This window comes from Bubalus kerabau, chromosome 18 (genome assembly GCF_029407905.1).
Source record: "Bubalus kerabau isolate K-KA32 ecotype Philippines breed swamp buffalo chromosome 18, PCC_UOA_SB_1v2, whole genome shotgun sequence".
Classification (NCBI taxonomy): domain Eukaryota; kingdom Metazoa; phylum Chordata; class Mammalia; order Artiodactyla; family Bovidae; genus Bubalus; species Bubalus kerabau.
In genome coordinates, this window is record NC_073641.1 from 67,380,744 (window position 1) to 67,406,691 (window position 25,948).

Genomic DNA, 25,948 nt, shown 5'->3' on the forward strand with positions numbered 1-25,948 from the left:
TGTGCACCTCTGTGTCTCTATTGCGCGGCGCTGCTCCAGACCCTCTTGAATCACTTGTCATTTCACATCGATCCCGTCTTCGTCACCAGGCTGTCAGATCCCAGCGGACAGTCCGCTTGGTTCAGGGCTCATCCCAGGCGCCGGCACACAGGAGGTGCAAGGTCATCAGTTGCCCAACCAACACGGTCTCAGGAAGGGACAGACTGCACGCAGAAAGATGAGCAGGTCGGAAAGTGCGGATCTCAGAGGGACCTCCCCGCCTCCGGCCCCAGCAGCGGCTTGAGCCGATGGAGCTCCCCGTCGTCCCAAGAAGGGGCTGGACGGCGGAGTTTCCAGGGGGCATGAGGGCGGGTCGGCCCCGCCCTCGCTCCGCCCTTCCCAGACTCGCGCGGCGCGGCCTCCGTTTCCAGGCAACAGCACAACCCGGGCGCCTGGCAGCCCGAGGCGGGAGGGCTGCACCACGGCCCTCGACGGGCGGACGGAGCTCGGCGGCCAAATGGAGGACGACGAGGAGGAGATCACGGCCGCCGAGCTGCGGGGCAAGCCCCGGCCGCTGCCCATCTCGGCGCTGTCCGCCTTCAGCTACATCCCTCCGCGGCGCCAGGACCCCAAGGAGCACAGCTACTATTACCGCCAGGGCTGGGTGAGCTGGGGTGGGGTTGGGGGGGGCGGTGAGCGGGGTGCTTGAGGGCCGGGACGGAGGACTGGATGCTGGTGGGGGCTACGGGGGTCAAGGGCGGGGCTGCATTGAGGGGAGGGGGCAGGAGGGCTAATGGGGGCGGGACTGCAAGTCCAGGGAGGGGGGAGAATAGGGGCGGGGTTACAATGCCTGGGTGGGACCAAGGGGACGTGTTTGGGGTGGGGCTGCACTTCCAGGGAATGAGATGGGGGCGGTGTTTCACGAAGGGAACGGGTCCTGGGAGCTTCGGCCCAATCGGGAAGGAGTCTGGTGGAGGGGGTTCAGAGGGAGAAGAAACGGGGTGAGACAACACAGAGACATTACTTTGCCGACCACGGTCCATCTAGTCCAAGCTATGGTTTTCCTAGTAGCCATGTATGGATGTGAGAGTTGGACCATACAGAAAGCTGAGCGCCGAATAATTGATGCTTTTGAACTGTAGTGTTGGAGAAGACTCTTGAGAGTCCCTTGGACTGCAAGGAGAGCCAACCAGTCCATCCTAAAGGAAGTCAGTCCTGAATATTCATTGGAAGGACTGATGCTGAAGCTGAAACTCCAATACTATGGCCACCTGATATGAAGAACTGATTCATTGCAAAAGACCCTGATGCTGGGAAGGATTGAAGGCAGGAGGAGAAGGGGCTGACAGAGGATGAGATGGTTGGATGGCATCACCGACTTGATGGACATGAGTTTGAGCAAGCTCCAGGAGTTGGTGATGGACAGGGAGGCCTGGCGTGCTGCAGTTCATGGGGTCGCAAAGACTCGGACACGACTGATGGACGGAACGAAACTGAACACTGAGAAGGAGGGTGCTGGGGGCGGGATTACACTGCTGGGGAGGGTTTCTGGGGGCGTGGATTCAGGGTGGGGCGGGGCTGCAATGTCAGGTTAGGAGTCTGGGAATGCGGCTACACAAAAAGGCTGGGGTGGGCTTGAGCAGCACAGCCTGTAAAAGGTTCGAGGTGGGAGGGGGGCGTTAGGGTCACAGGGGTGGGAGAGTAGTAGAGAGGCCTCTCTCTGGGGTTCTTAGACCCCAGAGAACCTCTGCTAAGACCACCGTAAGTGGTCTTACGGTGTAAGGCGGAGTAAGGCGGAGTAAGGCGGACCCCTGAGCCCCGCCACGGAGGGGCTGGGCAGGGGCGGAGCTGGGGTGGCCGGTGGATGGAGGGTGGGGGTGGGTTCAATTGTTCAGTCGTGTGTTCGACTTTTTGCAACCCCCAGGCTTCCCTGTCCATCACCAACTCCTGGAGCTTGCTTGAATTCATGTCCATCGAGTCAGCGATGCCATCCAGCCATCTCATCCTCTGTTGTCCCCTTCTCCTCCTGCCCCCAATCCCTCCTAGCATCAGAGTCTTTTCCAATGAGTCAACTCTTCGCAAGAGGTGGCCAAAGTACTGGAGTTTCAGCTTTAGCATCATTCCTTCCAAAGAAATCCCGGGGCTGATCTCCTTCAGAATGGACTGGTTGGATCTCCTTGCAGTCCAAGGGACTCTCAGGAGTCTTCTCCAACACCACAGTTCAAAAGCATCAATTCTTCGGCGCTCAGCTTTCTGTATGGTCCAACTCTCACATCCGTACATGACCACCGGAAAAACCATAGCCTTGACTAGACAAACCTTTGTTGGCAAAGTAATGTCTCTGCTTTTTAATATGCTGTCTAGGTTAGTCATAGCTTTTCTTCCAAGGAGCAAGTGTCTTAATTTCAAGGCTGCAGTCACCATCTGCAGTGATTTTGGAGCCCAAGAAAATAAACTCTCTCACTGTTTCCATTATTCCCCATCTGTTTGCCATGAAGCGGAGGTGGGGGAAGGAGCACGGTACACCTGGAAGAGGAGTCGGGGTGACTGGGCCTGCGGGGTGGGGTAGGCCGGATGCTCAGCCAGTGCTCCCCGCCTTTTGGGGCTGGGTTATGGCTGAGTGCTCTATGGGGAAGCTAGGGGAGTCGCCAGGTCCCTACTGCTTCTACTGGGTGCCCAGGATCTGGAGGAAGGTTTGGAGCTGGGGTCCGCCGCTGGGCGACGCTCCCTCTGGGGTCTGACTGCAGCAGGCTTGGCTGACTCGGTTTATTCTTCCTGAATTCACCAGTCAGACACGGGGCTCCAACTTTCTGGGGCCAAATCAACCAAGCAGCAGAGAGATGCCTAAAGTGACCAGACCAGGTCTCCGTGCCTGGAAGGAGATCAAAAGTGAGCGAGAAGCGTAGTTCAAATACACCCCGCCACCTGCTTTAAGAAAGCTTTATTAAAACACAGTCGCAAGCTAATGTGTTTAGTATTGTCAGTGGCAACCTCGCAGAGTTCAGCTGCAGCCAAGACAGGGGGACGGGCAAAGTCTAAAATGGTGATTGTCTGCCCCTTTACAGAAAACACTTCCAAAATCTGCTCTGATGTCTTACTGCCCCGGGAAGGTAGGGATGGGCCTTAGACAAAGCAATGCAAATAGATTGTAAGGGGGAGAAAAAACCACAAAAAACTCAGGACTGTTGATCTCTGGGGTCAAAGGCAAATTCAAGTCCTGAAGCCTTTAGTGTCATAGGAAAAAAAAAAAAATGACCCAGGAGAAAGGTTAACACTTAAATAAAAAGGCCTTCAAGGCAGCAAGAACCACAAAAGACATTTCAAAGTCCATTCTCAAGCCAACTCCCAATGGTAATGAAGTCCTTGTGTGAAGTGGTGTTTAATCAGCTTCAGGACTCCAGAAGCTGATCCTCTGACCTTGAGAGCTTTTGGACTAAAGAGGATGAAGTGTGTATCACAGGTTTTCTGGGGGACCCAGCTGCCGCTAAATTCTTTGTAAATAATTCCAAGCTCGACTCAGACCTGAGAAGAAACACTGAGAAACTAGCTCTTCAGTCAGTCTCTGGGTCACCCTCATGGGTTAGTTCCTTAGGAGCTCAGGATCCTGGGTGGAGCTACTGTGTGTGTGTGTGTGTGTGTGTTAGTCACTCAGGCGTGTTGACTCTATGAGACCCCAGGGACTGTAGCCCTCCAGGCTCGTCTATCCATGGGATTCTCCAGGTGAGAATACTGCACTGGGTTGCCACGCCCTCCTCCAGGGGATCTTCCTGACCCAGGGATCGAACCCAGGTCTCCCACATTGCAGGCAGGTTCTTCACCAGCTGAGCCACCAGGGAAGAGCTGGGTAAAGTACTGACTCTGTGTTAATTAGCTCAAGTCACAGAGTAACCACTGTGTCACACCTTGCCTATCTCTGAATCAGAGATCAAACAGAGCCAACTGCATGGAGCTCTTATGAGAATTAATTTAACTAAGGGGTAGAATTTGTATGCAGGTCAGGAAGCAACAGTAAGAACTGGACATGGAACAACAGACTGGTTCCAAATAGGAAAAGGAGTACGTCAAGGCTGTATATTGTCACCCTGCTTATTTAACTTATGTGCAGGGTACATCATGAGAAATGCCGGGCTGGAAGAAGCACAATCTGGAATCAAGATTGCCGGGAGAAATATCAATAACCTCACATATGCAGATGACACCACCCTTATGGCAGAAAGTGAAGGGGAACTAAAAAGCCTCTTGATGAAGGTGAAAGAGGAGAGTGAAAAAGTTGGCTTAAAACTCAACATTCAGAAAACTAAGATCATGGCATCTGGCCCCATCACTTCATGGAAAATAGACAGGGAAACAGTGGAAACAGTGTCAGACTTTATTTTTGGGGGCTCCAAAATCACTACAGATGGTGACTGCAGCCATGAGATTAAAAGATGCTTACTACTTGGAAGGAAAGTTATGACCAACCTAGATAGCATATTCAAAAGCAGAGACATTACTTTGCCAACAAAGGTCCGTCCAGTCAAAGCTATGGTTTTTCCAGTAGTCATGTATGGATGTGAGAGTTGGACTGTGAAGAAAGCTGAGCACCAAAGAATTGATGCTTTTGAACTGTGGTGTTGGAGAAGACTCTTGAGAGTCCCTTGGACTGCAAGGAGATCCAACCAGTCCATTCTGAAGGAGATCAGCCCTGAGATTTCTTTGGAAGGAATGATGCTAAAGCTGAAACTTCAGCACTTTGGCCACCTCATGCGAAGAGTTGACTCATTGGAGAAGACTCTGATGCTAGGAGGGATTGGGGGCAGGAGGAGAAGGGGACAACAGAGGATGAGATGGCTGGATGGCATCACTGACTCGATGGACGTGAGTCTGAGTGAACTCTGGGAGTTGGTGATGGACAGGAAGGCCTGACGTGCTGCGATTCATGGGGTCGCAAAGAGTCGGCCACGACTGAGCGACTGAACTGAACTGAACTGACTGAAGGTAGAAAGTGGCACACGGTAAGCCCAGTGTGAGCAGACCTCTTCTTATTATTATCATTTTTATTTGTTCATCTTAGTGATGATTAGAGTTTCCTTTCACTGAAGGTTGGGTCTCGGGGCCTGTCTTTTATCCTCCACCCTTGTTCACAGTTGGAAATTAACACAGGTGAGGCAGGTAGTCTGAGTGTCAAAGTGTCAATCTGTTGGTTCCTAAATTCTAAGGCATCTCCCCTGTGGGAGCTCAAAGTCAAAGCTCTCATAATAGCACACTTATTCAAAGCCCGTGGCTCAGGTGGTAAAGAATATGCTTGCCCTGCAGGAGACTTGGGTTCGATCCCTGGGTTGGGAAGATCCCCTGGAGAAGGAAATAGCCACCTACTCCAGTATTGCCTGGAGAATGCCACAGACAGAGGAGCCTAGTGGGCTACAGACCATGAAATAGCAAAGAGTCTGACACGACTGAGCGACTAACACTTTGACTTTCAATGCCGCGGATCTTAAGACAAATTTATCCTCTAAAGCTGCCAGCAAAGATGCTATCAACTCCTGTCTCGCTCCCGAAGGGACCTCTAACAGTGTGTGCTTTCCCCATAGGTTCAGTCAATGGTATTTAAAAATGACTTTTCTTCTTCCGCCTCAGCCGCTTTTCAGCTCCTGAAATGCAAAGGCTAAGTCAGAGGAGAATGACCTTTCATGAAGGTTTTGATTAAATTTTTCAAAGTCTAAGAGCTGCATTGAGAAAAAAAACCTTAGGCAGTGTTAGAATATGCTTTCTGTTGTGCTAATGTGAATTGTGGATAGCTCTGTTGTGAGGGAAGCTTTGCTCAGAAAGCCCTATCTCAGCTTTGGTGGGATTAGCCAACTTTCCTTGTTGGTTTGTGGGAGAGTCATAGAGGCAAGGGGTTGAGTGTTTCTTTACCCTCCTGATACTGAATTTCCCTTTGCCAAGTGCGGCCAATGACTTGGTAAAAAAGATGATGGGTTTGACCATGCAGAGGTGCAAAGGGGCATTTCTGAAGGGCCTGTTGCAGCATCCAGGATGCAGGAAGAGTTCAGTCTCAGCTCCACGAGCCCCTCCTGAGTGGAGGAGCCTTTAGGCACCACACACGCCTGCCACAACTCAGGTTGGTGAGCCCCAGTTCTGTTGCTGGCCTGCCTTTAGAATCTAGACAGGTTTCTCTCTGTTTTCCAGTGGACTCTTGCACCCACACGCCATCCAGTCTCAGCGTGTACTAGCCAAATGCAAGTATGCCCCCTGCAAGACACATTTCCGTTCCCACTCCTGCCTGATTTTCTCCTTGGCATCTACTACTGTCTGACCTACTAAATATTTTCCTTAGTTATCCTGTTTTTTTTTTTTTTTTTTTTCCCTCTCCTATTAAAATAGGAGGGCAGGGATTTATTCATATGCTTCCTGTGTCCTCCACAACTGAAAGAATGCCCACCGTCTCACAATTGGTGTGTCGTAAATACCTGCTGATGAATCAGTAAGGATGAATAAACAGATGCAGATTTTTTTAAACAAAGTGACAAGTCACTGATTGACAAGCTTAGCCTCTTAGACTAAACAGAGGTTTCCTTTTGGATTATCTGCTGTTTGGGTTATCCTTGACCTTGCTCTTGTCCTAGGGGGACCAAAATTGGGAGTGGACTGTGGTTGCCTCTCTCTGCCTGGGCTGGCTGCACTTGCTCTGCTCAGTGATCTGTCCCTGGAAACTTAAGGCCTGGAGGAGTGGGGCTGAGTGTCTTCCTCCAGCTTAGGAAGGGTCAGGTCACCAAAGAAGGAGGATGGAGTGAGCTGGGGGGTCATGTGTGCCCTTCTAGTGGAAGTCCTCCTTCTGGAAGGAAACACCGGGAGTGGGGAAGAAGCGTTCTCACCAGTCATGACCCCGTGTGAACACATGGTGAAGGCCTTTCCGTGTGTGTTTATGAATGTGATCATGTGTGTCAAACTTCTTAAACTAGTAACATGTTCCCACATGATCACACAACTATGTGTGTATACTTGCAGCACACTCTTTCCATTTAATAGTACATCTCAGACTCTTTCATAATCATCCCAAGAAGTACAACAATCAAATAATACATGAAAAGTGTTAGTCACTCAGTTGTGTCTTGACTATTTGTGACCCAATGGACTGTAGGGGGCTTCTCTGTCCATGGGGTTTTCCAGGAAAGAATACCAGAGTGGGTGCCATTTCCTTCTTCAGCAGGTCTTCCTGACCCAGGGATTGAACCTGGGTCTCCTGAATTACAGGCAAAGAGCACTTTCCCCAATATACTTAAGCCTATTAGGCACGTGTAAGATTAGATTCAGGTTTCAGCCCACGTGGACGGCTTTTTCTTCCTGGATGTGAATTGCTGTGGGTTGGGGGTTGGGGGTGTGAGTGGGGAGCTGATATCAGTGGAAGAGGGAAGGCAACTGGCTCCACTCGTGTTAAATTGACAAAATATTCAGATTATTTGGAAAGCTATGAAAATTTCCCAAACTTGGGATCTTAACTCACCAAAGAGGAAACAGTGTGCCAGGAACCAAAGAGATAGTTGAGTATTGTTCTTTTAAAAATGTTAAGGTTGTGTCCTTGACGAGCTCCAGTTCTTCTGAGATATAGAATTTTGAACAATGTTAAAATTAATGAAAACAACCTCCTTAAGCTTCATCTACTGTCTAACTCCCAAGGAGAAGTGCTGAAAGTACCAGACGGAAAAATGAATCTCTTAAGAATCAAAGAAAACTACTTTCGGTCACCTTGGGAATTTTCAGTTTTGAAAGTAGGTCACACAGCTCTGGGTAGGCAGACAGTTCTGAAAGCCTGCAGGTGACAGGTAGCGGTGCCATGGCCCGTGAGGAGAGGAGATGAATGTAGTCCTGTCATAACCTTCTTAGTCAAGGTGGGCTGGGACGTGCTGTGCAGACAAATGGACTCCAAACCCAGAGAGTCTTAACTAGTGGTGTGTCAGAGCCTGATCATACTGACAAAGGGGGATTTTAGCATTTCTTCTGGACTTTGCATTCAGTTAAAAGCCTGAAATTGCTACGATAGGCATACTATACCACTGATTTATGATCAAATGCTGCAAAATTGGGTCTTTTTCCCCCAGAGAACAGGTTGTTAACACAAGCCCACCACTGGCCTTAAACATATAAACATAATGAAATACAGCCCAACATGTATGTTTCTCCTGGGCAGCTCTTCTGAATGTAGTGACTTGGGAAACTCAGCTTCTCCATTTTAGTTGCTCCATTATTGCCAAGGCCTGGGAATCTTTGGGGCTTTGTAGTCCTTCCTTGGATCCTTTAATTTGCTAGCCATTGAGCAAGGTGAGAATTGATGTTTTCAAACTGTGGTGCTGGAGAAGACTCTTGAGAGTCCCTTGGACAGCACGAAGATCAAATCAGTCACTCCTAAAGAAACTCAAGCCTGACTATTCATTGGAAGGACTGATGCTGAAGCTCCAATACTTTGTCCACCTGATATGAAGAGATAACTCACTGGAAAAGCCCCTGATGCTGGGAAACATTGGGGGCAGGAGGATAAAGTGATGACAACAGAGGATGAGATAGTTGGATGGCATCACTGACTCAATGCACATGAGTTTGAGCAAACTCTGGGAGACAGTGAAGGACAGGGAAGCCTGGCTTGCTGCAGTCCATGGGGTTGCAAAGAGTCAGATGTGACTTAGCGACCAAACAACAACAAAGAGCAGGCAGGGAGAGTGTGCAGGCCTGCAGGAGAGTTTCTCGGGGACTAGGCCTAGAAGGTGGTGTCCACTGATTTCACCCTCATTCCCTGGCCAGAGCTGTATCCCACCTGCCCTGGATATTATGATGGGAACTGGACATTGCAGTCTTCTGTTTGTGCCGGAAGAAGAAAGGTGTTTGGTGGGCACTCAGTAGTACCCTTGCCACAGTGGAAAATATGTTTGTTTTCTTTCTCTTGTTTCTTCTTTGCAGAGCTAATCTGGTTTAAAGTTTCAATGGAGAGTGTATTTACATTCAGAATGGTCTGAAAGGGAGGAGAAAATAAAGGACTTGAACCTCAGTTTGCTCAGAATCTTACCCCAACTATTTGTGTGAGAATTTGTGTAACTTCTGGGAGGAGGAGAGCTTCCAAGATTGGGAGGAGGCACTGGGCATAATAAAACCCACAGCCCTAGAGAAGATGGTCCCTAGGATCCCCGCTGCTCACCTCCTCTCTGGCCGAGGTTCTCCGGGTGCAGAAGGGACACCCGTGGCCACCACCAGCTGCTCCTGGTCCTAGGGAAACAGGTCATTCGGTTGCTACTGTAGGTTCTCTCTGAAACACACCTATTTCACGGGTCAGCCGGGCCCGGAGGGATTCCAGTGATGATGAGACATCTAGATTATGGCCAAGAGCCCAGATTGTATTACTGTGTAAATGGAGGTGACGGACTTTCAAGTTACTGTCTGTGTCTGCCTTTGGGCCTCTACTGGGGCTGGCCTGTAGCTCTGAACCCTATAGGGAATGGTCCACATTGCAGTAGCTCCCTTACAGAAGGCGGGCATGCTTGTTTGGAGAACCTGCCTCCCACCATCCCAGCAGAGTGGGTGGCAGGCATCCTTGAGCTTCTGATGTATTTCTGCAGGGCCCACTGGCCTGGGGATTATTTAAAAAAAAAAAAAAATTGCTGCAAGATGTCCTTAATATCTTTAGGCTAGAAGAGAGCACCCAGCCAACCCCACCAGCTTCTGCTTCTGTTCACATCCTACTCAATGATGTTAAAGATAACTGAGATTTTGGGCTTCCCTGGAGGCTCAGTGATTGACTCCATACTTCTAATGCAGTGGGGTGTGGGTTAGATCCCTGGTCAGGGAATGAAGATCTAACATGCCATGCTGTGTGGCAAAATAAAAAAGAGCCTATAAAAAAGATACTGAGGTTTCTCTATCATTTCCTAAAGGTTTTTAAAGTTTGAATTTTATGTGATAAGCAATTGTCTGATTTTACATGGTCAGAATGGTGGATATTCTCTTTGCGGTATTTCCCCTTTTGCTTTTATGCCTAGGAGGCCTGTTATGGCTTTTCTTTTCAACTATTTCACTAATCCATCCTGAGTTTACTTTTGCCTGTAGTGTGATATGAAGACCTAAGTTTCATTTCAGAGAAGGCAATGGCGACCCACTCCAGTACTCTTGCCTGGAAAATCCCATGGACAGAGGAGCCTGGTGGGCTGCAGTCCGTGGGGTTGCTGAGTCAGACACGACTGAGCGACTTCACTTTGACTTTTCACTTTCATGCACTGGAGAAGGAAATGGCAACCCACTCCAGTGTTCTTGCCTGGAGAATCCCAGGGACAGGGGAGCCTGGTGGGCTGCCGTCTATGGGGTCATGCAGAATCAGACACAACTGAAGCGACTTAGCAGCAGCAGCAGCAAGTTTCATTTTCTTTTCCCCCCAAACAGCTAGCCAATGTTCATGGCACGAAAATCTGAATAATGTATCACCTCTCCATTGATTTGGGTCTTTGGCTTTTTTACCTGTGTGAGTACAATGTTGGACTTCCCTGGTGGTCCAGTGGTTAAGACTTTGTGTTTCCAATGCAGGGGGCAGGGATTCAGTCCCTGGTCAGGGAAATAAGATCCAACATGCCACTTGACATGATCATGTATGGATGTGAGAGTTGGACTATAAAGAAAGTTGAGCGCTGAAGAATTGATGCTTTTGAACTGTGGTGTTGGAGAAGACTCTTGAGAGTCCCTTGAACTGTAAGGAGATCCAATTGGTCCATCCTAAAGGAAATCAGTCCTGAATATTCACTGGAAGGACTGATGCTGAAACTCCAATACTTTGGCTACCTGCTGCCAAAGAATTGACTCACTGGAAAAGACCCTGATGCTGGGAGAGATTGAAGGCAGGAGGAGAAGGGGATGATAGAAGATGAGATGGCTGGATGGTATCACTGACTCGATGGACATGAGTTTGAGCAAGCTCCAGGAGTTGGGGATGGACAGGGAAGCCTGGTGTGCTGCAGTCCACGGGGTCTCAATCGGACACAACTGAGTGACTGAACTGAACTGAGTACAAGGTTGCCTTCAGGAGGTTGTAGGTTGCCTTCAGGAGGGGTCAAAGTCTGGGCCGGCCAAACCAGGGCATGCACAGACCCAGCAGCTGAGTGGGAGAGACAAGGCGGTGCCGAGAAGAAGCTCCTGCAAGGCGACCTCATTCCATGCCCACTGGGGCACAGACTGAGAAGCCACAGCTCCCCCTCTAGCACTTGGAGTGACTCAGAATGCAGGCAGGTCAGCATTCCAGCATCACTGAATCAGTGTCTTGGACATGGTGCCTCTGAAACTTTGAAGAACCTGAGAATAATGTTTCTAAAAGATAGCCTTGTTTTCCTGACTAGATGGTTAATGATGTTGCAGGGAAGAGCCAAAATGGCTCCATGTTGGAAGTGTGTTGACTTGCTTTCTGTTGCTCCTGTTATTATAATAATTCATAGTGGCCTGCCTCAGAGGGTCCTGCCCCTCTGCCTGACTGTTGAGAAAAAGTGCCTTTGTTCAGGACCCTGTCCACCTGTGATGACAGGAAGGAAGAAATTAACATCCTCTGCCTGAGGCTTGCCATTCCAGGAGATACTTGTAAGATTAATGGCCTTTTTACTTTGTTTACTTTGTCACCTCCCCAGTCCCCCACCCTCCAATCTCTGTTCTATAAAAGAACCCGGCATCTAGACCCTGATGAGATGGTTATTTTAAGATGTTAGTTTGCCATCTCCTTAGTCAGCTGGCTAATTTCTTGCCTCAACACCCTGCCTCTTGGATTCACTGGCCTCTTGTGCTTCGAGCAGAGCAAGCTTGGGCTCTGTAGTACTGGTACCAGGACAGCAGCCACGTCTGGGTTATCTTCAGACATTCCTGAGCAGGAGTGGACTGTCCTGCACAGGATGGATGATATGTGAAGGCGTTTCCAAGGCTGGGCTGAAGCTTCGTCACACTCCAGCCATTTCCATTTTTGCTGGAAGCCCTGAGTTCCCACACTAAGAGTCTGCGGGATGTGATTTCCACCAGATGGTGCACACATCATGCATCCTTTTCACTGTGACCTTGTACCTCTGTGTCCTGCAGTTGGAGGGGGTCATTCTAGCATGAATACTAGAATTTTTTCCCTAGAATACTAGGAAAAAATAATAAGCAGCCTCAGGCCCTGTGATCCCAATTCCAGTGAGATGGCCCATCTGTGTTCACTGTTGGAGGATTCAAGGCAGATGGTTTTTGTAGTTATTAAGTCACTAAGTCATGTCTGACTCTTTGACCCCATGGACTGCAGCACGCCAGGCTTCCCTGTCCTTCACTATCTCCTGGAGTTTCTCAAACTCATGTCTACTGAGTTGGTGATGCCATCCAACCATCCCATCCTCTGTCATCCCCTTCTCCTCCCACCTTCAATCTTTCCCAGCATCAGGGTCTTTTCCCAGGAGTCAGTTCTTTGCATCAGGTGGCCAAAGTATTGGAGTTTCAGCTTTAGCATCAGTCCTTTCAATGAATACTCAGGGTTGATTTTCTTTAGGATTGACTGGTTTGATCTCCTTACTTTCCAAGGGAGTCTCAGGAGTCTTCTCCAGCACCACAATTCGAAAGCATCAATTCTTCAGTGCTCACCCTTCTTTACAGTCCAGCTCTCACATCCGTACATGACTACTAGAAACACCATAGCTTTGACTAGACAGACCATTATCAGCACTTGGCTGGAGGAACATAAATGACAGGCCTGACTTACAAGGTGGAAATTAGAGATCGGCTGACACACGGATTTCTTCTTTTACTAGATACCAAATAAGGCAGTTTTATTTTTTTATTTTTTTTGGCAGTTTTATTTTTGTAGTAAGAAAAATTGGGAATTAAAATTATGGAGATGTTACAGATGGTAGCTTTGTTAACAGGATCATTTTCTAACACATCAGAGCTCTGTGTGTGTGTATTTTATACATATGTTTGCTATATGTATAAAATACATGAATAGTTTACATGTATATATAACATGCCAAACATATATATCTATGTTCATACATATATGAATTATAGCTTTTATAGCTGCTGTATATGATTAAAATATTTCTGTCTCTCTGAAGAAGGAGAACATCTCTTTGGATATATTGTCCTAGTATTCAGAGATTGTTTGCTTTTCAAAGTTGTACAAGCCTATTAGAGAAACTTTGAGAAATTCAAGAGAAGCAGAAATGAAGGAGAAAACACAGATATCAAACAGATTATTATTACTTTAAGGGTTGAGCTCCAGGATGGAGTCAGGGAGAGTGAGGAGCCTCTTCTGGGAAGAAGAGGGTCTGTAACAAGTGGAGAAAAATTGCCCCTGGAAACATCTTTACCCCGTTGGGGCCTCTCGGGAACCAGGGGCCTGGCCTGCGTGCTCTCCTTGCTGCCCACACGATGACCTTCTCTACACACGTTTGTTGCTGTGGGGAATCGCTATACGTTATCTCTACTCTCCATCAGGGAGAGTTCAGGCCTTTCAAGCCCCCTGAAACTTCGATGACTCAGCCCCTGAATAAACCCATGGCTTGCTTTCTCTTTTTATTCCCAGACTGGAATCATTTCCCTGTATGACTGTGTTTTTAAGAGGGATCCAGGTTATAATCAGAAGTTACACCGAGATGACAGAGAACACGCCAAAAGCCTGGGACTCCACATTAATGAGGAGGTAATAGCAAGAGGGTATCACCGGATGTGAACAGATTCCCGGTGTGCATTGTTACCACTGTGTCCAGTTGGCGGCACGAAACTCTCCCCTGTCTTCCGGTGCCGGGAAGAGATGACTGAGCTGCAGTCGCTGTTGCTTGGTTCTGCCCTGTTAAACTGTCTACTCATTTTTGTGACTTGTTTAGTCCTATGAAAGTGAAAGTGTCAGTCACCCAGTTGTGTTTGACTCTTTGCGACCCGTGGACTGTAGCCTGCCAGGCTCCCCTGTCCATGGAATTCTCCATTCACTGGAGTGGATTGCCATTCCCTTCTCCAGGGGATCTTCCCAAACCAGGGATCAAACCTGGGATTCCTGTATTGCAGACAGATTCTTTATGACCAGGGAAGCCCAGCCCAGTCCTATAGAATTTAACACTTTTGTGACAGCAAAACTCAGGAGTTCTTTCCGACAGATAAACAGGCCTTTGCTGAACCTCTGAGGCCTGGTATCACGGTTGCAGGGCCCTGGCCTTCCGGGAATGGAAGCACACAGGCAAGAGAGATTATTTCTCTCAAGTTACTGGGCCACTGTGTGCACCATGTATGGTTCAGGTCCTCTGTTTATCTGAATAGTTTTCTGCAAGGAGCTGACAGGGTGGGTGGTGACCAACCAAGGGAACCAGACTTCCAGGGTGAGAAGGTCAGGCTCACAGCAGATGCCTGGGGTGGAGGGAAGGAGGAGGAGGCTGTGCATCCCCTAGGCAGAGTCAGGACCATCTGCCCACTGGGTTAGACCCCACTTCCACACTAGAACATTGTCTCCATAAAATCTGATGTGAGGACAGTATGTTTATTAAAATTCATGTGCTGCACTAATATCATCATCTTTGTACAATACACAGAAATCAGCATGTAAGAGCTTCTGGTGGGACTGCTTTTTGATCAGAGGATTTTTGCCTGCCGCTGTTAATGTTTTTAGAATGTCACCATGTCAATTTCCATGAAACTTGTAATTGACGTGAAGTTGAATGATGGAAGTGCTAAGAGGTATCACTGCTTAAGTCACAGAGACGAACAGTTTTTCTGCTGTGTTGTTGTTATTCAGTGGCTAAGTCGTGTCCCACTCTTTGGTACCCGCATGGACAGCACTTCCCTGTCCTTCACTATCTCCCAAAGCTTGTTCAAACTCATGTCGGTTGAGTCGGTGATGCCATCCAACCCTCTCATCCTCTGTTGCACCCTTCTCCTCGTGTCCTCAGTTTTTCCCAGCATCAGGGTCTTTTCCAATGAGTCTGTGGTTTTTGGTTTGTATTAATTCATTCCCAGTTAGTAGTGAAGTTAGTGCTTTTCTCTTACAAGTATGGACTTCCCTGGTGGCTCAGACGGTAAAGTGTCTGCCTACAATGAGGGAGACCCGGGTTCAATGCCTGGGTCAGGAAGGTCTGAAGAAGGAAATGGCAACCTACTCCAGTATTCTTGCCTGGAAAACCCCATGGATGGTGGAGCCTGGTGGACTATAGTCGCAAAGAGTCAGACATAAGTGACTTCACTTTCACTTTTCTCACAAGTATATATGCCTAGCATGACTTAAAGTCAGTCAGACATTTTGAGCACCTCCCATATGCCACTGAGTATAAAGGGAACAAAACAGGAGTGTCTGCCCTCATAGAGCTGAAATTCCCATGAGGAGACAGGAGAAAAAAAACCCAGTAAATGATGAACTGAATTCCAGGCAGTGATAAGTGGTACGCAAAGAGACACAGCCTTTTAAGGGGATGTGGAGGTCTGGGGATGTGATGGGGGCTGGGGAGATGAGTTGGGGAGATGTGTGTTTGGGAGAAGGAAGGAGGGGAACAGAAGACAGGCGGGAGGAGCAGCAGGGAGAAGGGAAGAGAAAGAGGAGGAACTCAATCCTGAAGGCAGTGGGTACCTGGCGCCCCTGCAAGATCTTGGACTCTCTGAACGTCTTGAGGACACTGGTGGCTGGAGCAGAGGGGACAGAATCTGACCAGGTTGAAGAGCACCCCCCACCCCACCCCGGCGTCAGTGTGGTCTTAACCGGCTCCTTAGGGGCTGCGATGGTTCATTTGTAGGTTTCTTCTGCACCGAGAAGCCCGGTGGAGGCGGGAGGCGGGTGTGGGACAGGAAGGCACGGACAGGTGAGAACGCTCTACTTCCCCTCCTACAGGAGCGCGAGCGGCCGGTGGGGGTGCTGTCGTCTTCGGTCTACGGGCGGCGCATCGACCAGCCGGTGGAGCCTCTGAACCGCGACCACGGCCGCGCGGGCCACGTGAAGGCCGACTTCTACCGGAAGAACGACATCACCAGTATCAAGGCGCCTGGCTTCGGGCACATCTCTCCTGCCTGAGCTCCTTCCATGGCCCGAAGGGCGCACGAGCGAGGCAGGAGGGAGGGCAGCGCTAGGGACGCTCGGAGGGCCTCCCGGGGCCGGTGGGCGCCCTTGATTCCCCTGGATGCGCGCTGGGTCGCGGGGAAGGACCAAGGACCACGCAGGGCTGCTTGCCTGTGTATTTCCTGGGCGACCAGCCTGGCCAAAGGCCTGCGATTCTTAGGATGAACACCTGGTAGGACGTTTTTCCCCTGGAAACAATTTCAAGATGAAATGATGCTGGAGGGTGATCCATTGCGGGCATCTGAATAAAATGAAAACTTTGTTCCCCCTTGACCGCGGTTGGTTTTGCTTTCTGTTCTCTCCTCTGCAGGTTTGCGTGTCTCCCTGACAGGAGCTCATAGCAATGGTGTTCAGATGTTTTTCTTACCGGTTATGGGCACTGCTACCATCTGATGGCACAGGTAACACTTAATGGGAGATAAAATAAAATTGCCTTTTGGCACAATTAGACTCTAGATTCTACAACCGCCCCCTCCCGCGCCAGAGGTCTGAGGCACAAATCACAGAAATTTGCATAACTAAGGACAAAAGCCCCCTGCAGGGCGAGTGGCCAGTGAGCAGGGGCAGTACTCCCCCAGGCGGTGCAGGGCTGAGCAGGGGCAGTACTCCCCCAGGCGGTGCAGGGCTGAGCAGGGGCAGTACTCCCCCAGGCAGTGCAGGGGCTTCTCACTGCGACGGCTTCTCTGGCTGCGGAGCCTGGGCTCTAGGGCTTCTGGCTTAGTTGCCCCAGGACACGTGAAATCTTCCCAGACCAGGGATCGAACCCGTGTTCGCTGCATTGTAAGGCAGATTCTTAACCAGTGGACCACCAGAGAAGCCCAATCTTTAAAGTGGGAGTTCCAAGCCTTGAAGAGTTTGTGTGGGAATCAAGGGGCCACTGGAATGTGGTCTTCGCTGACCCCATAGGGCAGTGACGGTTTATTTGTAGTTTTCTTTTAGGAAGCAGCTGCTGCTTTTAACGAAAGTTGGAAATGTTTACTCTGGAGATGATTTGAAACTTATTTCAAGTGTTAAGATTTGGCTATGGTTTAAATGAATGGATCTCTTGGAAGAAATCACTCCTCATCTATTGTGATTAAATTTCCCACAGCTTAGCAGTTAATGGGCAGGTGATTAATTAATTTCAATGCTGATTCCTCCATTGCTCCTTGTATTGTTCTGACTAAGGACTTTATGACACTGTGTGTTCCTGGCAATTTCAAGGTTGAGCGACTCTTAAATATTTCTTTATACTTTTGAAAATTTTTTTCACTATGAAAAGTGAAAGTGAAGTCGATCAGTCCTGTCCGACTCTTTGCAACCCCATGGACTGTAGCCTACCACACTCCTCCGTCCATGGGATTTTCCAGGCAAGAGTACTTTCACTATAACTGACTTAAAAAAATTTCTTTTTTCAAATAACTAGCAGTTTATTTGGGATGCCTTTGGGTGTGTTAACTACATTTATAATAACATCATAGAAAGTATACAAAGAAAGTATACATAGAAAGTATACAAAGTTTGGGTTATGGAAATTTTTATAAATTACACTTTTTTCAGTCTTGATTATCGAGAAAGACAAGGCATCTCAAAGAAATGCCTTCATCTGAAAGCAGTTGCCGTAAATTAACAGACCAGATTACTTTCAGTTACCTTAAGTCAAACCCCACTCCCTTACCCTTCCACTGCTTTTAAAAAGCAGGCCTTGAACTGGGCAAGATTTCAAAAACTCACATTTGTTAGACAGCAAGGGAAAATTAAATGTATTTATCTTAGCATCTTGACTTTTACACTTCAAAGACAACAATGAATGCCTGTTAGTCAACTTTATCAAAGAGAAAGATATATTAAAAGGATTTGTTTCGACCTATCAAGTTTCCACCACAAGTTAGTGTTTTTCAAAAGCAGAGTGTTGCTGTCTTTAGGAAAGCGCTGCTGCACTGGGAAAAGGAAAAACACGGAAGATTGATGATAACGTAGACTTCTTTAAACAGGCGTATCGAAAATTCTGCAGAATTAAGGGGACTGGAGTCACAGCATTTTTCATGAGAGCGGAACTCCTACAAGACTTGGAGGTTCAGAAGAGCCTTGAGGAGTCTTACGTGTTGTTGGTGTCGCAGGCATGAGGGCTGATGGACGTGGATGGTCCTCTCATTTGCATGATCTGCTCATGGGAATGTCTGGAGTTGCCCAAACCGCGGGGGCCTTGACCCTGAGCCACAACTTTCAGATTCAGGAAACAAGCAGCTTTCCGTTTTTTCTCATCTTGGTCATCTGGGAAACTTGGGGCAAGCCCCCGGACCTCTCTGTACCCCGTTTCCTCTCTTGCAAAATGCAGGGGGTCTCAGGCTTGCCTGTGGATCAAAATCACGTGGAGTTGTTCTCCTAAGCACAGCGAGCGTGCTCCGCCACTGCCCACCAGGATTTCCAACTTGGCAGCTCTGCATTGGGGCCTGAAGCATGTGCGTTTTTAACACATTCCCAGGTCGTGCTGATGCTGCTGTCTGGGAACCTCACTTTGAGAGACCCAGGTATGCACAAACCTTTGAGAGGTGGACTCTGATAATGACTCATTGCTTTAAAAAGTCTACTGTTTGATAAGACTGGAGATACAGCCTTGGGGGCAAAAAAAAAAATCTCTCTTTGCATTCCAGGGCAGGGGTTGAGGGGAAACATTTAAGAGTGCCTGGCAGAGACTTCCCTGGTGATCCAGTGGCTAAGACTCCGAGGTCCCAATGCAGGGGGCCCAGGTTTGATCCCTGGTCAGGGAACTAGATCCTATATGCCACAAATAAAAGTTCGAATGCCTCAACTAAGACCCAGCACAGCCAATAAATAAATATTTTATAAAAGAGAGCTCTTGGGTGTACATGTGTCCCCCCTGTCCCGAAACCCCCTCCCACCTCCCTCTGCATCCACCCATGGCTGATTCATGTCAACGTACGGCAAAAACCACCATAATATTGTAAAGTAATTAGCCTCCAATTAAAATAAGTAAATTAAAAAAAAAAAGATCTCTTGGTGAATCACTCATCTGCAGGTGTCTTCTTTTAAGGGCAGGTGACATGGGAGCCCTAGGGCGGCTGCTGTAGACTGTAAGGGAAGAAGAACCCACAGGCACCATCTGAAGTCACTGAACCTAGGGCGTCCTAGCCCAGATTTCGGTTACAGTGAAGACAAATGCCCTTATACCATTTTTTCTCCTTTCACTCACCTTTCTAGAGAATTAGATGTATTAAGGCCAATGCTGAGTTGCAATTATAGGATCAAAAATTTCTGACTGAGGCAGACAAATGGACCAGTCATGCTGTATCCCCACTCTGGGATGAAGGCCGGTTATTAATTTTGATAAGCGCTTTTTACCGAGTATGAGCCACGGTCCTGGCAGGGCAGCTGTGTTGATCCTGCAAAGCACTGGCAGGAGCGAGGCCTGGGTACCCGCCAGCCTCTCTCGTGGTCATTAGCTCTGTTAATCAGACTTGACCTCATGAGCTGCCAATGAGGAAAATACTCCTAAGAGAAACTGAAATGTGTGTTCAAAGCCTTACAGCTGGCAAAACACCAGAGGCAGGGATCAAACCAAGGGCTTTCCTGCTTCAAGTCCAAGTTCCCAGCCGCTTCCTAGTGGATCACTGGGGTCTTCTACCTTTTATAGAGGCCTACCCTGAGCTACGGTCTGCCCAGACAGGCTGGCATTTGCAGCTCTACTTTTAGACATTCCATTATGCACGACCTGGGTTGGCCAAAAAATTTTGTTTGGATTTTCTCATAACAGCTTACTGAAAAACCCGAACAGACTTTTTGGCCAACCTGCTATTTACTCCTCTCTTTGGTAAAGTATTGGACTTCCCTGGTGACTCAGACGGTAAAGAATCTGCCTACAACCCAGGTTCAATCTCTGGGTTGGGAAGAGCTCCTGGAGAAGGAAATGGCAACCCACTCTAGTATTCTTACCTGGAAAATCCCATGGATGGAGGAGGCTGGTAGGCTACAGTTTATGGGTTCACAAAGAATCAGACACCACTGAGCAACTTCACTTTCACTTTGGTAAAGTATGATATCTTTATGTAAAGAAAGACACCAAAACTTTAGTGTTGGATTTACAGAAACACGCTTTTCCAGTGTTCTGTCTTCAACAATGCATAGCTGTTGCCTTTGTGCCATCTTAAGTCTCCTCAGACATAACTGGCAACCCGTGGAGTTTTAGCAGCTTCTTTCATTAGTTCAAATTACTGGCATGCTGATGTACAGAATTCCAAATTATTCTGTGTCTCACAGCTCTACTGCAGTATTACAGTGGACCAGAGTGTGTGGACAGAGTATGTGCTGATGCTAGCAGAGGATCGTTCTACTGGTAAAATAGTTTTCCCTGTAAATCTTCTGTGTTGTTGAGTAGCTAAGTCATGCCCAAGTCTTTTGCGACCCCATGGACTGTAGCTCACCAGGCTTCTCTGTCCGTGGGCCTTTCCAGGTAAGAATACTGGAGTGGGTCGCCATTTCCTACTCCAGGGGATCTTCTTGACACAGAGATCGAACCCATGTCTCCTGAAAATGCTCTATAGAGAGGTCAAGATGAAAATCATGTGACACACTTTCCAGAGCGCTGCATAATCAGTGACCAGCACCACAAACTCTGTCTCCATCTAAGTTACTCAAGGAGAGCTCAACAGTCTCAGGGACTTCCCTGGTGGCTCAGTGGTTTGGAATCCTCCTTGCAATGCAGGGGACGTGGGTTCCATCCCTGGTTGGGGAACTAGGATCCCACGTGTCTTGGGGAAGCTAAGCCTGAGCAGCAACTACTGGGCTTGTGGGCCACACTGGAGAGACCATGCTCTGCGACGTAAGGTCCATCATGATGCAACGATGATCCCATGTGTTGCAACTAAGACCCGAGGCAGCCAAATAAATAAACATCAGGGGAAGAAAAAGGATAGCTCCACCTCTGCTTCTGGAGAGTCCCTTCTGAAACAGCTCTGTCCAGGGGAGAAGACGTGGAAAACCAACTCAATTCTGGAAAGGGGGCGGGGGGTGTGGTGGGGAAGACACAGACTATCAACCAAAGTACATAAAACTTTTAATGAATTAACCTTACAAAAGACAATGGCATCAAAACATCAGACGCGTCTGGTACAAAACTAGTCCTAGGTCGTAAGAACTAATTCTGGTGATGGATGGTGAGGTGTTGCTGGCACGAGACACGAGAGAGCAGGGTGATGGGGGCCCCTGGGTCCCAGCTGGGCCCGGGGACAGCCACTGCAATGAGACACATGGGCGAACACGTCGGATTCCAGGTGGGGCAACAGAATCAACTTAGTCACAAATACTGTGTGTTTTAGTATCAGACTAGCGGATGCGGTTGGCGAGCTACCATATTTTCCAGAAAAGAACATGCACCGGAAGATAATATACAGCCCCCCTCCCCTAGTTTTATTGCCTTAAGAATTTTTGTTTGTTTCACCTCTCCCCTCTTTGTCAGTTTCGCTAAAGGCTCTTCTGCGGTAACGCGCGCTCCTGTTCCTTCTGCTAGGAGTAAGCACAGTGCAAGTGGCAGGGCGATCTTGGCACACGTCAGACACCAAACGGCAGGCCACCAGGTCACAGGAAGGAGTCTGCAGAGGCTCCGGAGGACAGAACAGAGCACACACACACACCACAGACGAGGGACACGAGTGGCAGTCAGAAAGTGCATTGTCATCGTCCTGAAGGTACAGTCCTCCCACCGAAACAAAGGCGAGGCTTCAGGAGGTCAGGTTGCTCTGAGAAAGGGACCGTGACATCTCCGTGTTGACGAAGTAGGTCTTCAGGTCCCCCTTTCCTTTCACGTTGATGATTCCCCGACATGTGCACGTGTAGCCCAGGGTCTGTAGGATGACGCTCGTCTCCTCTGTCACCTGGAAAAGCACAGTGACAGTTGAGGAAGCGCTTGGTGCCCACGTGGACACAATCCTCTCAGGGAGGTGTTTGACTACAAGGATGAAGGTGAAAGTGAAGCCGCTCAGTCGCGTCCGACTCTTTGCGACCCCATGGACTGTAGCCTACCAGGCTCCTCCGTCCATGGGATTTTCCAGATAAGAATGCTGGTGGCTCAGATGGTAAAGCGTCTGCCTGCCATGCGGGAGACCCGAATTCAGTTCCTGGGTGGGGAAGATCTCCTGAGGAAGGAAATGGCAACCCACTCCAGTATTCTTGTCTGGAAAATCCCATGGATGGAGGAGCCCGGTGGGCTACAGTCCATGGAGTCAGAAAGAGTCGGACACGACTGAGTGACTTCACTACAAGGATGAAGAGCCCCCAAATGCTCATAACTTCACTACAAGGATGAAGAGCTCGCAAATGCTTATGCTCTTTTGATTCAAGAAACCAGTAGAAGAGAGGGTAATTCACGAGAAGAGAAGCTTTCTAAGGACAATGCTTGTCTTGTTTAATTTAACAATTTTAAAATTGGAGTCTCACTGCTTTACAACATGGTGTGAGTTTCTGCTGTACAACGTAGTGAGCCATATGTATGCATACATCCCCTCAGGTCATAGCAGAACTCCCCGGGCTCTGAGGCAGCTTCCCACTCGCGACCGATTTTGCGCACGGTAGTGTGTGTATGTCAGTGCTACACTCCCAGTTTGTCCCCCGTCCTCCTCTCCCTGTGCCTGCAAGTCTGTTCTCTAAGTCTGCATCTCTATTCCTGCCCTGCAAGTAGGTTCGTCTGTACCAGTTTTCCAGATTCCATATGTATGCATTAATATATGATACGTGTTTTTCTCTTTCTTACTTCACACTGTATTGTAGACTCTAGGAGCACCCACATCACTGCAGAGAACTCAGTCTGTCTCCTCCGGCACGCGGGAGACACATGTGCGCTGGACGGGCCACACCACCATTTTGTTTCTGGTGTGGACGCTGTTGGGGGATGGTGCAGTGGCAGTGACTATGGCAATGAGAGAGGCGAAGAGAGGCTCGGGGGTGCATCTGTCATGACAGATGCTGTCATCAGAACCAGAGGAGGGGGACTTCCCTGGTGGTCCAGTGGCGAAGACTCCAAACTCCCAGGGCGGGGGCCCAGGTTTGATCCCTGGTTGGGGAACTAGATCCCACAGGCCTCAACTAAGAGTCTGCACGCCACGACTAAAGATCAGGCGTGCTGCAACAAGATCAAAGATCCCGAGTGTGCAACTAAGACGCAGCACAGACAAATAAATCACAAAACAAAACAAAACCGCGGAGGAGGACGGGGCTTCCAGACCCCAGGACAGCATTTGGGGCTGCCAGAAGAAAGGATGAAGGGCATGATGTGAAGGTGTCAAGGGCCAGTTATGGGAAGAGCTAGAGAAATCTGTCTTCTGTCACGTGATCCAGCGGCTGGCCCCTCTCAAAGGGGCCAAAGGGTGGGTCTTTCGGAGTAGATCAGGAGAAGAGGGGGACGCAGAGGCCAGATATTCACATTCTGCCCTCCCCTGGCCGGGCCCAAGTTCCAGGGGAGGATAGATGTAGCTCAGGAATATCAGATAAGAACTGAAAAAAATATGGAGGTAGGCAAGAAACTCAGATGACAAATATGCTCTCCTGATTAGAGTTCTTACGGCAATCAAAATTGGAGAATGCTACAGACATTTGGGGCATCCCAGGTAGCTTGGTGGTAAAGAACCTGTGTACCACTGCAGAAGATGTGGGTTCGATCCCTGGATCGGGAAGATCCCCTGGAGAAGGAAATGGCTACCCACTTCAGTATTCTTGCCTGGAGAATCTCACGGACAGAGGAGCCTGGTGAGTTACAGTCCATGGGGTCACAAAGAATCGGAAACGACTGAGCGTGAACTCATGAATTCTCCTTTCCTATCCTCACCTTCACACACACACACATACAAACACACACAGACACACACACATGCACACTTCATGTCTGGTCTTCCACACAGAGAACCTACATATTGTCTTAAGTCTGGCAGGTTAATTTCGCAGTTGAGGCTGGTACTAGGCATGCCTTTGGCCAACTTTTGATCTGGTCATTGGAATCTGTAGCACCAACCACATAATTATCATGGTCGGGAGGAGGGAGCCATCACCTTGATTACCTCAGCCATCAGGTGGCTCAGTCATAAAGTGCCTGCCTGCCAATGCAGGAGATGTGGGAGACCTGGATTTGAACTCTGGGTTGGGAAGATCTGTTGGAAGAGGAAATGGCAACTCATTCCAGTATTCTTGTCTGGAGAATCCTGTGGACACAGGAGCTTGGTGGGCTATAGTCCACAGGGGTGCAAGGAGATGGACGTAACTGAGCATACACGGATGCATTATTCCTCCAAGTCCAGGGGAAGCCTGGCTGGGTGATGAGGGGCTTTCTAAAATTTCAGGCATAGAAAGCATATTCTCTGTAATAAAAAGCATCTGTTCCGCAGGCCCAGGGGACACTTTTAATATTCTCAGCATCATTTTTTATATTTATTGGCATCTCATTACTGCTAAGAAGCTAGTGCAGCTGTAGGGAGAGACACTCTCAGGAGAAGAAAACCTACGCAGAGGTGGACCCTCCAGCCGCTGAGCTGAGTGGACACACAGATGGGCCTGTGGACTGACCCCTTGCTCTGGACGAACAGGAATCTGTCGTGTTTCCTCCCCGGGCTCAGAGCACACAGAGGCAGTCCAGGGGGCTGCGCTGCACTAAATCACACAGTTTTAAGAAGCCCAGTGCCGTTTTAGAGGGATTTCCCAGGTGGCGCTAGTGGTAAAGAACCTGTCAGCCAATGTGGGAGACATAGAGACGCGGGTTCCATCCCTGGGTCGGGAAGATCCCCTGGCGGAGGACATGGCAACCCACTCCCGTATTCTTGCCTGGAAAATCCCATGGACAGAGGAGCCTGGCGGGCTACAGTCCAGGGGGTCGCACAGAGTCGGACAACTGGAGTGAAGAAAGTGTCCACTGTATTTTCAGGGGGCAGGGATATTAGAGAATGTCGGCCAAGCTGAGATGCAGAACAGGGACTCGTGGAGCTCTCTGAAGAGGACACAAAACTGATAAAGTCTACTATTTGTGCCCAGTGATTTTCATACAAATTTGCCATTTGGCAGGAAAGTATCCTCCAGATAAACTCCAGTCGTAACAAAACGGGGGTGAAATGTGGAACATCGCTTTTTGAGGATGATGAAAACAAAGATACGAATAGACACACAGGTGTGCACACACAGACAGACACACACACACACACAGACACACACACACCCCCTTTTCATTCGGAGAGAGTGTCTTTCATTCTAGATGCCAGCACCGCAGCCCAAGCAGGCGCATGCAGTCACCACTGCTTTTAATTTGTCAGGTTTTGGTTTCCGCTCCCTTGGCTGGATTCCAGAACCTTCCAGTCATCTCCAGATACCCAAACCCCAGGCTAGTCCGTTCTAGCGCTGTCATCTCACATCACTCCGGCTCATCTCTCCCTCTCCCTCCCCTTGCTCTCCCAGTTCAGCCCCCCGGGGAGAGGAAGGCAGGGCATCACGCCTGGTGTGCGTACCAGCAGGGAGGGCGCCCGCTGCCCTCCCCTTGGTGCGGGCATACTGCCACGTGGGTCGGTCTGATCTACGTTTACAAATGCCATATCCTTCACACTTTGACATAATGTTTTACTCTTCACAGTAAATGCAGAAACCAATTAATATTTCCTCAATAAAAAGTTTAAGCAAATGACAATGTTGACTTTCTTTCCTTTGCTTTAATGTTATCCTTATTATATGCTTATTCACAGTTCCCCAGAGGACAGACATGGCAGATGCCCACAGAGCCCACTGAATTACCTGGATTTTGTCCAGGACTCCGGTGCTGTCCATCCTGCTGGCCACATTGACGGTGTTGCCCCAGATGTCATACTGCGGCTTCTGAGCTCCAATCACACCGGCTATGACAGGGCCATGGTTAATACCTGGGACACACCAGCATCAGGTTAGCGAGATTCAAACCAT

The 25,948-nt window shown here is 48.9% G+C and overlaps 2 protein-coding genes and 1 long non-coding RNA gene across 5 annotated transcripts in view; 2 read left to right on the forward strand and 1 right to left on the reverse strand.

The window, feature by feature from the left end:
* The first annotated feature begins 370 nt into the window (after positions 1–370).
* Positions 371–15,982, forward strand: CFAP90 (cilia and flagella associated protein 90). Its single transcript, XM_055554959.1, has 3 exons — positions 371–643; positions 13,520–13,636; positions 15,803–15,982. The coding sequence occupies exons 1-3, from the start codon at positions 497–499 to the stop codon at positions 15,980–15,982; spliced, it is 444 nt and encodes a 147-aa protein (XP_055410934.1). The 5' UTR covers positions 371–496.
* Positions 15,983–16,068: 86 nt separating this feature from the next.
* Positions 16,069–18,149, forward strand: LOC129633167 (uncharacterized). Its single transcript, XR_008704935.1, has 3 exons — positions 16,069–16,199; positions 16,338–16,428; positions 18,001–18,149. It is a non-coding gene; the product is annotated as an uncharacterized LOC129633167 (long non-coding RNA).
* Positions 18,150–19,387: 1,238 nt separating this feature from the next.
* ADCY2 (adenylate cyclase 2) overlaps positions 19,388–25,948 on the reverse strand; it is a 456,786-nt gene continuing 450,225 nt past the window's right edge. For 2 of the 3 annotated variants that reach the window (XM_055554954.1, XM_055554956.1), the window contains exons 25-26: positions 25,784–25,908; positions 19,388–21,897 (exon numbers count right to left, since the gene is read on the reverse strand). In XM_055554954.1, the coding sequence (XP_055410929.1) occupies positions 21,745–21,897; positions 25,784–25,908 (278 nt within the window). In that variant the 3' untranslated portion in view covers positions 19,388–21,744. The remainder of the gene's footprint in view (positions 21,898–25,783; positions 25,909–25,948) is intronic. The other variant, XM_055554955.1, reaches the window with a different exon arrangement.

Coding starts and splice junctions, on each gene's coding strand:
- CFAP90 (XM_055554959.1), top strand. CDS start 497: ATGGAGGACGACGAGGAGGAGATCACGGCCGCCGAGCTGCGGGGCAAG. Junction 644..13,519: donor ACTATTACCGCCAGGGCTGG/GTGAGCTGGGGT, acceptor TTTTATTCCCAG/ACTGGAATCATTTCCCTGTA. Junction 13,637..15,802: donor GACTCCACATTAATGAGGAG/GTAATAGCAAGA, acceptor CCCCTCCTACAG/GAGCGCGAGCGGCCGGTGGG.